The 12,214-nt window shown below is 42.1% G+C and overlaps 1 protein-coding gene across 1 annotated transcript in view; it reads left to right on the top strand.

Moving 5' to 3' along the window:
• The window catches only part of LOC117355567 (cytochrome b5), an 82,571-nt gene extending 70,880 nt beyond the window's left edge, over positions 1-11,691 (top strand). Inside the window, exons 4-5 of the mRNA XM_033934314.1 lie at positions 2,086-2,120; positions 10,445-11,691. Of these exons, the coding sequence (XP_033790205.1) occupies positions 2,086-2,120; positions 10,445-10,526 (117 nt within the window). The 3' untranslated portion in view covers positions 10,527-11,691. The remainder of the gene's footprint in view (positions 1-2,085; positions 2,121-10,444) is intronic.
• The last annotated feature ends 523 nt before the right edge of the window (positions 11,692-12,214 follow it).

The raw sequence follows: 12,214 nt of genomic DNA, 5'->3' as shown, positions 1-12,214 counted from the left end.
TCGGCGCCCCGAAAGTTGAGCACCTTTGTTTTTGTGATTGATTTAGGGGATCCTTTCCCAATGTTGAACCATACCATGTTATGGTCGCTGGAGGCTAGCGTATCTCCCACCGAGACCTCTGAGATGCTTTCCCCGTTTGTGAGCACCAGGTCCAGGATCGTCTGGGCCCTAGTGGGCTCCGTTACCATCTGTCTGAGATGTACTCCTTTTATGGAGTTCAGAAGCCTCCTGCTGCTGCTTGTTGCTGCTGAAAATGTGTTCCAGTCTGCGTCAGGCATATTGAAGTCCCCTAGCAGCACAGTGTCACCCCGTAGAGTTATATTCTCTATGTCTTCAATTAATTCTGCGTCCATGTTTTCCGGTTGTCTTGGAGGTCTGTATACCACACCAAGATACAGGCATTTTTTACTACCTCGTGCCAGGTTAACCCAGAGGGACTCCCCGGTATACTTAACATCAGTGATCCTGGTAGTTTTGATGTCTTCCTTAATGTATAGTGCTACCCCTCCACCTAACCTGCCCTCTCTGTCCTGACGAAGTAGATTGTACCCCGGTATAGCCATATCCCACCCATGTGCGTCAGTGAACCAAGTCTCGGATATTGCCACCACGTCCAGGTTGGCATCCCTTATTTCAGTTTCTAGTTCTAGAATTTTATTGCCTAAACTGTGTGCATTAACATACATGGCCCTCCACACTTTGTGTTTGCTGAGTCCCTGTAAGGCTATTCCTGACCGAGTCTGTGTGGCTCCAAGAGAACTGTTTGCATATTGGGTCCTTACCTCGGAATCTGAGTGTCGACTCGTCCCATCAGGATAGTTCCTTTCCACCCCAGTATATGAGTAGGTCCCCTCCCCCAACTTACCTAGTTTAAAGCCCTGCGAAGTAGGCGGGCTAGTCGGTGTCCGAAGACGTTCTTACCTCTGCTGGTCAAATGGAGTCCGTCTGGTCCCTGTAGTCCTTGCAGCGCCTCTCTATGATCAAGGAATCCGAAGTTCATATCTCGACACCATCCTCGTAGCCATTCGTTCGTTCTCAGGATGCATTCATCTCTGGCTCTTCCCTTGCCTCTAACTGTCAGAAGTAATTGCTGCTTTTTATGGGGACGAGCAGGGATGGAGATAATTCCTTGTGGGGACGGAGAGGATCCTGACGGGGACGGGTGGGGACGGAGAGGATCCAGGCGGGGATGGGTGGGATTTCTGTCTCCGTGCAACTCTCTAGTCAGTAGTACATCCCCTACAAGAAAAGAGAACGTTCTCCCCTCACTCCCCAAACAGACACCACCAACCCCATCTTGGACCAAGAGGAGAGACTTTGTTTCCCTGGTGGTTTAGCGGCATGCTGGGGCAAGAACGATTCCCACTTGCTTCTGTCCATGCTCTTTCAGCAACGAAAATAGCTGCTGAGACTACTACTGCTGGAAGATTCCAGGTGTGCCGCAAGACACTGGTGAGGTGGAGAGGTGTCGGTTGACTGCCTACAGGATGTGCCTCTCACTGCAAAAGACACTTCCTGTAAGCAGTTAGCCGGCATCTCTTCACATCGCTTCTTCTCCAGTACCCTCTTGCCCTCACCCCCCCCCCCCTTCCCTCCCTCCCCGCCAGCAGTAATAGCAGGCTCAGGGCCATGGCTAGAGGATGTCCGTGCATTTCCGGATGCCCTCCAGCCTTGGCCCCGTGTTTAGTGTGCTGCAGTTTCAAAAAGTTTGCATTACAATAGCTTAGAGGGAACAGTGCATGTGACCCAGTAATGTAAGAAAAATATCTTTTTGCTGGGCCGTTCCTGTGATGCAGTCTGCTTTTTACTATGTGCACCTCATAGTAAGACGTAAAAGAGGACTTGCCCTTACATTTACTGACATTTTTAATATTATCGTTGTTTGGGTTTTTTATGGAGACATTTATAAGTTAGAGTGGGGCTCAGTAAGACCTTTTTTTGTTGTTGTTTTTTTAGTTCTTGTTGACTTGTTATACTGTCACAGAACACCAAGCTTTCTGTTGCGAACAAGGTATTTAATGTAATTGAGAAAAAAATGTTAACATTAACAAAATAGTTTACATCTTTTTTTTTTTTTCATTTCAGGATACAAATGTTTCTACTATTGATAAAAATTCCAGGTAGGTTTGTTTATATTTGTTTGTTAAAAATTTTAAATGCCACTTTTTCTGCACAAGCAGGCCAAAACGATTTACATTAAAATGGATAAAAGAAATAATAACAAAATTAATTGGAAAAGGAATGCCAATTAATGAGAGCTTAGAATACAATCACACCTACTATGCCACTTTTTGTAGATAAAAGGAAGCAAGAACAGAAAGGAAAATAACCCCACACATTTATTAGTCATCGTTTCCATTTTAACCATTAGCCAAAATTGTGCTACCAAATACCAGTTGATATGGATTTACATTTGGGATAATTTGTCCAGATAATTGGGGGCAAATCATTTCATAGTTTTGAGGCCATGAGAAAAAATAAAAGCATAAGTTCTGGAATCTAGTAGATTCATAAAATGTGTTATTTTTTATTAACTGAGAAAATAACTGAATAGAAGGCAGCCAGGGTTAGATGTGCAAGGGATAATGAAAGAGGAGAGGTACAAAGGAGTTCTATATGAAGAGCTTTGTGAGTCAAGCAGAGGACCTGAGGCAGTATAGTATAATAAGAAGTGGACAGACACAATCATGTCTTTGGGCATTGCAGAGAAAATAGGTTACAAAATTTTGTAGGATGTAAACCGAGTTACAATAATCCATACAAGAAATTAATTAATTAATTCTGGACTAAAACAGATGCAACAATCCAAGAATGCAACCCCAAAGACTTCATCTCACACTGTTGCAAGCTAAGCACAGCTACCCTAGATGAGCTAGCCCCAATACAAACAAAAACCTGAATTAGCAGATGCTCAGACAAATGGTTCGATAACGAATTACTCAAAAGACAATGCAGATGACTAGAAAGAAAATGGAGAAAGAATAACCAAGAAACCACAAAAACAGCATGGCGAAAACTAAACTAACAATACAAGCTAAAACTAAAAGAAAAAAGAAAGACACACAACACGAACCTAATAGGCAAAGAAACCCGACACAAAAAAAACTATTTCAAATACTAAAAGAACTCAGACACCAAACCCTACCTGGCCAATAATGACACCCCTCCCCCCTCAGCCACCCTTCTAGCCGAATACTTTAAAAACAAAATCACAACTGCCAGGACTACCCTCACCGGAACCCCAACCCACCTAGAAGAGATCACAATGCCCCCCACAGAAAAAGAATCAGCTGCGGCAGACAGAACTTGGTCTCACTTCCCCATTATACAATGGTCCATTCTTAACAAACTGTACAAAAAATACAGCCACGCAGCCTGCGACCTCAACCACTGTCCTCCATACCTATTAAAATCCTCCAGTACCAAATTCCACGCTCTCTTCTTACAATGGATACAAACCATGCTCTCAGATGGCCTTTTCCCGCAAGACCTCAGCGAAATCATCATCACCCCGATCCTAAAAGACCCTAAAAGAGCAAAGGATCAACCATCCAACTACAGACCCATAGCCTGAATACCATTCTATGTCAAACTAATGGAAGGCCTGGTAGCCAAATTCCTCACCAACTACCTAGAAGACCACAACATACTCCACCCCTCACAATCTGGTTCAGAACCAACTACAGCACAGAGACACTTCTGGGTTCCCTCATAGACACAGCTAGACAACACCTCAGCACAGGTAGCAAAATGCTGATTATACAACTGGATCTCACTGCAGCATTTGACCTGGTGGACCACAACATTCTACTACAAATACTAGAAACAATAGGAATCACAGACAAGGTACACACATGGTTTCAAGGATTCCTACAATCCAGAACTTACAGAGTAAAGTTGAACAAAGAAAATTCGGAACCATGGTCCAACCCCTGCGGCGTACCCCAAGGATTTCCACTATCCTCAACTCTCTTCAATCTCTACATCGCATCCCTCGGCACCTACCTGGACAATTTAGGATTAACCTCTTATAGCTATGCAGACGACATCACCATTCTCCTTCCTTTTGACCAACCAACGTCCTCCATGACAGACACACTACACAGACACACTACATGAAGCAGTAGCAACATGGATGAAAAATCACAAACTGAAACTGAACCCAGACAAGATAAAATTCATTCTCCTCGAAAATAATAAAACCCCAACCATAACAAATCTAGTAATAAACTCAATCACATATCCCTTACAACCCACTCTGAAACTTCTAGGAATGACGATAGACAGATGCTGTACTATGCAACCACAAATCAACAAAACAATACAAAAATCATTCGCTGTCATGAGAAACTTGAGGCAAGTTCGAAAATTCTTCGACAGAATACAATTCCAGCTCTTGGTCCAGTCCCTAGACCTAGGTCTTATAGACTACTGCAACATACTCTATCTCCCCTGATAAACCATGATAAAACAACCATGATAAAACAACTACAAACAGTTCAAAACACAGCGCTAAAACTTATCTATTCACTGAGGAATCACGACCACATCACGGCAGCTTACCTCGACTCACACTGGCTCCCAATACAAGCAGGAGTACAATTCAAATTCTATTGCCTACTATTTAAAACCATAAATGGAGACAGCCCAGCCTACCTTAACAACCGCCTAATCCAAACTACCTTAACCAGACATAGGAGAACCCACAAACAGTTCCCGTATCCCCCAATCAGAGACGTCAAACGAAAAAAACTGTACGATGGCCTTCTAGCCACACAAGCAGCAAAACTGGACCACCAACTCTCCAATTTACTTATTACGATTACGACCCCAGACTACAAATTGTTCAGAAAAGAAATAAAAGCCATGCTATTCAAGAAATCCTTGAAGACAAACTAACACTGCAAGACTCTTCCCAATTCTCTGAAACAACCCGCTCTTCAATTCCTCTGGAAATGGCCAGATAACTTCTTTTGTAATCCGCTTTGAACCGCAAGGTATTGGCGGAATAGAAATCACTAATGTAATGTAATGTAAAATGACTAATATAATAGTGAAAACTATAATAAAAAATAAAATTGCGGAACATGTAGGCCAGGGGTGTCCAACCTGCGGCCCCGTGAAATATTTTGTGCGGCCCCAGTCGAGGGTGATGCAGTGTTTTCCTCTGCTGCCCCTAGGTGTTGCCGGCTCCCTCCTCTGTCTTGCTGCAGCTTTGCGCAGCCCAGGGAAGCCAAAAGGTTGGACACCCCTGATGTAGGCAAATATGTTTTAATGGGACAGAGTCGGCATGGATTCAGCCAAGGGAGGTCTTGCTTCACCAATTTGCTTGATTTCTATGAAGGTGTAAATAAAAATGTGAATAAAGATGAGCTGGTTCATGTAGTGTATCTAGATTTTCAGAAAGCTTTCAACGAAGTTCCTCACAGAGAGTCCTAAGAAAATTAGAGTCATGGGATAGGAGACGATGTTCTGTTGTAAATTAAGAATTGGTTATTAGACAGAAAACAGCATAGGGTTAAATAAACATTTTTCTCAATGAAGGAGGATAAATAGTGGAGTGCCGCAATAATCTGTATTGGGACTGGTGCTGTTTAATGCATTTATAAATGATCTGGAAATTGGAATGACAAGTGAGGTGACTAAATTTGCAGATGACACACAACTATTCAAAGTTATCAAAATATATGAGGACTGTAAAAATTGTAGGCACACTTTAGGAAATTGGAAGATTGGGTATCCAAGTGGTAAATGAAATTTAATGTGGACAAATGCGAAGTGATGTACATCGGGAAGAATATTCCAAATCATAATTACCTTATGCTAGGGTCCACCCAGAAAAAGATCTGGGTGTCTTTGTAGACACTGCTGAAATCTTCTGCCCAGTGTGCTGCTGTGGCAAAAAACCCAAACAGAATCCTAGGAATTACTAGGAAAGGGATGGTAAATAAGACTATGATAATGCCTCTGTATTTCTCCTTGGTGCGTCCTCACCGTGAGTATTATGCATAGTTCTAGTTGACATATCTCAAAAAAGATTTAGTAGAATTAGAAAAGGATCAAAGAAATGCGAGTAAAATAAGGGAGAAAGAAGTTCTCTCTTATGAGGAAAGACTAAAGAGCTTGGGGCTCTTCAGCTTGGAAAAGATGGCTGAGGGGGGATATGATTGAAGTCTACAAAATCCTGAGCGGTGTAGAACAGGAAAATTTGAATCTATTTTTCACCCTTCCAAAAAGTACAAAAACCAAAGGACACTAGATGAAATTACATGGGAATACTTTTAAAAAAATAGGAGGAAATATTATTTTACTCAAATAAAGTTCTGGAACTTATTGCCAGAGATGTGGTTACAATGGTTAGTGTAGTTGGGTTTAAGAAAGGTTCAGATAAGTTTCTGGAGGAAAAGTTCATAGCATGCTATTGAGACAGATTGTGGGGGGAAACCACTGCTTGTCGTGGATTGGTAGCATGGAGTATTGCTGCTTTTTATTTGGGTTTCTGCCAGGTACTTGTGTACTGGCAAAACAGGAAACTGGGCTAGATCAGGGGTAGGCAATTCCAGTCCTTGAGAGCTACAGGCAGGTCAGGTTTTCAGAATATCCATAATGAATATTTATGAGATGGATTTGCATGAACTGCCTCTTTGAAATGCAAATCTATCTCATGCATATTTATTGTGGATATCCTGAAAGCTTACCTGTCTGTGGCTCTCGAGGACTGGAATTGCCTATCCCTGGGCTAGATGGACCATTTTTCGGAAGCAGCATGTCTATTCTTATAAATGCGCAAAGTACCTGTTTTTCGAAAGTGAGCTGAGCATCAAATATCACTCCCAGTCTACGGTAAAAATTGGCAAATTGAACAATAGAAGTTCCAATAAAGGTTTAGAGTGAAATCCAGTAAACCAGCAGGTGTTTGGTTTACTACTCACAAAGTGGTCTTTAACCCTTCCAAAACAATGTGACACCAAATGGAGACATAATCATATAAATCATATAAATTGTTAACCGGTCAGATATTTGTTTTATGATCGGGATATCAAAAATCAATAAACTTGAAACTTGAAACTTGACTGATGTCAGGTAAAATTGGTGAGGTGGGAAAAATAAGGTGTATGTCCTCAGCATAAATGAAAAACCAAATGTTTAAAACCTTGGATCAAAGTGACTAGAGCACTATTTTTGCTTAATTGTTTTTATGTGGAGTCCTGGGGGATCCCACGTTTAAGGGTCTGTTTGTGTAAGGATGAAAATAAAGTGTGAACTGGAAAAGTACAACCAGGAAGATGAGAGGAAAACCATTGTAAAACAGTACCAGAGAGGCCGATATCCTCCATCCGAGTAAGTAAGGAATTCTCAATAGATTTAAGATTTCTTAAAATGGTGCTTCAGCCAGACTTGAGAAATCGTATATGAAATTGGATGAAATGAGCACTTTTTTATAGGAGGGATGTGACCAGCCATTATTCTGGTTTTGGTAGATAATGGTGCTGTTAAAATTTAATCTTGGAGTCAAATTCCATGTATTGAAGTTGTACATTAATCTTGATAGTGAGCCAAATCTGTGTGCAGTAACAAGTTTAAAAACCTGTTTCGAGTTTTGAAACAAGTGCATATTAACTTGTTAAGCAGCTACAGGTGTCTTATACTGGAGTTTTCAATTTTGGTATTTCTGAAAGGAAGGGCTCTTAAGCAGCCTGCCGTTTCACATAATTCAACACTATTCTAGAATTGGAGATGAGGGTAGGGATATGTCAGCTAGTTGATCAGTTTGATAGGCTGAATATCCTTGGTTTATCATTGGCAGAAGTCTCATGATTCTGGGAGTTGGTTGTTTTTTTTTTTGTTTTTTTAAAGTATCTGTGGGGGAAAAAGGGAGATGCTACTTCTACCCTGTTTGGACATAACAAAGCTTCCATTTGGATTATGGAGAGACTCTCTGAAGTTAAACTAACAAGCCATTAACCTGCATTTTACTTTTGAAGATTTGAACTAAATATTAACAAGTTTGTGTTACTTTTGTTACTGGTACAGTATATATATATCAATTTGTAAATAAGGTTTATTTAATGTCTCCCATCCACCTTTTATTTTATCATCTGACTACATATCCAAGTCTCATAGTATAGAAAATGTTAATATACCATTCCTATAAGATTTTTGTCCTATTTAGGCTTTCTAAGAGATGAAGCAGATACTTTGGATCACAAGCCTTGGGTTCCTTATTTGTATGTGAATCTGATCCAGAGGCAGTAGAACAAAGTAGCCACTGGGTCATGTGGTGCGCGCATTGTGGGACGGTAGCCGGCTTGGCTCGGGAGCTGAGAGGTCGTGCGCATGCTTCTATAGGATGGCAGCCAGCTTGAATCGGGAGCTGGGAGGCACTCGAAGACGGCAGAGGCATCAGCCAAAGTGGGAGGGCAGCCGCACGGGGATCTCGAGGGAAGAAAGCCACCCCGCTGAAGGGGATGCGGCACCCACAAGCAGGTACCCACCCTGGGCCACCATATCTGAGAGCGCAGTTTGCAAGTCAACGCTCGTTTTGCGAGGCATGATTTGTGGGAGTGTTTTGCTTATCTTGCAAAATACTCGCAAACTGCGGTTTGACTGTAGTTCTTTAAAGCAGAAATATAAATCTGTTTATTGTATGTAAATCACCGTAGCCAAATTGCTGATTGCAGTTACTGTCCATTCTCTTTCTTTCCATAGCTTGTAACTTTCCATCATAATAGAACACGTTTGGCTTCAATCCTCCCATCCCCCCTCCCCCAATGCAGCATCTTTCTATCCCTCCTTGCACAGCCAAACCCCCGCTGACATTTCCATCTCTTCCTCCCATTAGAACACCACCGACCGCGAGACCGATATACCTTGCAAACAACAGTGTTGGCAAAAATCTAATCAGGCTGCTTCATGGCCTTCTCTTCTCCCTCCTGGGCGTTTTGTATGCTGCGTTGCTGATGACATCATCAGTGATGCAGTAGAGGAACACCCAGGAGGGAGAAGAGAAGGCCACAAAGCAGCCTGATTAGATTTTTGCCGACGCTTCCGTTTACAAGATATATCAATCTCGCAGTCGGTGGCGTTCTAATGGGAGGAAGAGCTGGAGTGTCAGCGGGAGGGGGTGTGTCGCGGCGGGAAGTGCTGCTGCCGTGACTAGGGCTTATTTTGGGAGTAGGGCTTATATTAAGACCTACCCCAAAAATCATGCTAGGGTTTATTTTTGGGGTAGGACTTATTTTCAGGGAAACACAGTACTACTACTACTACCATTACTATCAGACAAACAAGAAAAGTAGGTTAGAAAATTTATCAGAGAAAGGGAAGGGGAATGGGACTTTGTATACTGCCTTTTTGTGGTTACACATTCAAAGTAGTGGGCAATGATGAATTAAACGACTTGCCCAGGGTCACAAGGAGCAGCATTGGGATTTCATCCCACAACTTCACCTGGGATAAATGTTAGGATGGAGAAGGTAGGGAGGAATGTGGGAGGTGAAAGATGATTATAGGTAGTTTACTCATATCACTGCCTATGAAACCAACAACCAAAACTACATGTCCTGACAATTAGGCTGATTCTTAGAGCACCTCAGACAGCTTTTCCATAGAGAAATACCATATTTTTCACTCTCTAAGACACACTTTTTCTTCCCCCAAAAAGTAGGTGGAAATAAGGGTGCGTCTTATGTAGCAAATACTACCCATGTACCTGTTTTTAATTGCGGTAGGGACCCTCTGTACCTGTTAATCGCGGCAGGGCCCTCAATACCTGTTTTTAATCCCAACGCTTCCCTCGCTGAATGGCTACGGCAGCAAGAGGCAAAGTGGCAAACAAGGCAGGCACGAGCTTTTTGCGCGCCTGCCTGGTACCATACCGCTGCCTGAATGGATCCTGTCCGTTCTCGCGACTTGCGAGAAATGACAGCAGCCATTCAGGCAGCAGCACGGGACCAGGGAGGTGCGTGAAAAGCTCGTGCCTTCCTTGTTTGCAGCTCTGCCTCTTGCTGCTGCGAGGAAAACACCGGGATTAAAAATGGGGGAGGAGGCCCTGCTGGGATTAAAAACAGTACTGGGGGGGGCACTGCCTGCCCTTTGCCCTGTCCCTGCCTTCCAGCCACTAGGCCTGCCTGCCCTGTCCCTACCTACCTGCCTGCCAGCCTGCCTTGTCCCAGCCTACCACTAGACCACCAGAGGGTGGACAGGGTGCAGAGCCTGGCAGAGAATTTGGTTCAGAATGGTGTTTTTTTCTTTTTTTCCTCCTTTAAATCTAGGGTGCGTCTTATGGTCAGGTGCATCTTATGGAGCGAAAAATACGGTACTTTGAATATTTACTGCCTACCAAACTGTAATAATGTATTTTCCTTTGAAATAGCTTTGAAAATGCAGAATCCTATTTTTTTCCCTGAGAAATAATTTTTCCTTGCTGTGATTTGGTTTGTAGTTGGAGCAATTGGATAATTCCAGGAATATCGGCCATCATTGTGGCCTTAATGTATCGATTGTACATGGCACAAGAAGTTTGAAGAAGCCATATAAAGTGGGACTGATGAAGGCTACCAGTGACATATGGATTGTTTTGAAAGAGAATTGCCATCATGTTTTCAAAGAGAGAGCAAATTTCCAGTCTTTTTTTGTTACAGAAGAAAGCTGGACTTTATACAATGTATGCTAAAGTGAATCTTTAATACATTTTTTTTCATTTGTATGTAAGCTAGGTGTAAAACCTTTTGGTCCACTGTGTTTCTCCTGCTGGAAATAGCACAGTTAACTAACTGGTGTGCCTACTAACTTGTCCTGTTCCAAATGGTAGATCTTCAGCACAGAGGGGATAGGCATTAGACCAAAAGGTTTTTGTAGAGATCATTGTTTTAATCCTTTAAAGATCATGTTTAATCTGGTTTGTCAGGTTCTGGGGGTTGTTTTTTTTTTTGTTTGTTTTTTTTTTGGGGGGGGTTGCCTTTCCTGTTCGAGCCATTTAAATCACTTGGTTTTTGTACATGAAATCTGATGTTAAAAAAGGGGTGTTTGTACAATACTTATGCGTTTCTCTATTTTTTTAAAAGCATTCAATTTGTACGAGTCTCTCTGAAATCTTTACTTTCAAAATGCCTTTGATGCTAATGATAGGATAGGAGGACATAATCCTATTAAGAATCATGTACCACTTATATAGCACCTGTTAGTGCTGTAGAAAACAATTCACTACTAAAAATGGCTATCGACCTCAGTATGAGCAGTAAGAGAGAGAGGGTACGTGACTTGCTCAGCATTCTTGGTAATGGAAAGTGGAATAGAGGCCAAGGTATCAAAGTTCTTAGCTTTAACTGCTGTGTCAGTGCTGTTCTACAGGGTTCACTTGCAATGGTTCATTTTAGTTTTTGAAACGAGTTCTGTGTCCGTGATTGCAAAATCCCCAAGGCCTAGCCTACAAACCTGTGCCTTCATTCTGGCAAAACAAGTGAGACTCTTGTGTAGACTTGGCCATTGTCCAGCTTAGTACTGCAGTCTCTATGAACAGAATGAACTACTACCATGCCTTAACAAGAGAGAAAATTAGTCTCAATTTATTTTGTAACATGCCTCTTAAGGTCCTCTTGTAGTTCTTATCTTTCCATTGTTTCTTGTTGTCTCTCTCCCCCCCACCGAAAAAAAAAAAAAGAGAGTTTTACAGTAGGAGAGTACAATTTTGGTCCTCTGGCACTATTGTTAAGTAAAATTTTCATGGTAATGTGTTAAGCAAATTAGGTTAAACCAAAGGTGTGATTTTGTCTTATATAGTCTTAAAGCCAGAACAATAAAGCTCTTGACCATTGTTGTACATCACTATTCTACACACAATTCCTCTCCATACAATCTCTCTCATAATTTGCTAGAACTAAGTAGTACTCTGACTAGCTCTGCCACCATGAGCAAGAATCGGGATTTCTCTACATAGTAACATAGTAAATGACGGCAGATCCAAGTAGTCTCTCCAATCTGCCCAACCATAAAGTTCCATAAATTAATTTAGTTTAAATGGTCCTTTTTCTTAGATATTACTGGGCCAGAAACCCAGAGCCCTGCCCTGTAGTGTGCTTAGGTTCCATCTACTGGAGTCTCCATCAAAGCTCATTCTAGCCCATCTTAACCATACCAGCCATCAAAACTCTCCCCAGCCCGTCCTCAACTGAATGTCCATATACGGGACACAGGCTGTGCAAGCCTGCCCAGT

The sequence above is a fragment of the Geotrypetes seraphini genome, chromosome 2 (genome assembly GCF_902459505.1).
Source record: "Geotrypetes seraphini chromosome 2, aGeoSer1.1, whole genome shotgun sequence".
In the NCBI taxonomy this organism is placed as follows: Eukaryota; Metazoa; Chordata; class Amphibia; order Gymnophiona; family Dermophiidae; genus Geotrypetes; species Geotrypetes seraphini.
This window is presented reverse-complemented; position numbering and strand designations above follow the sequence as displayed.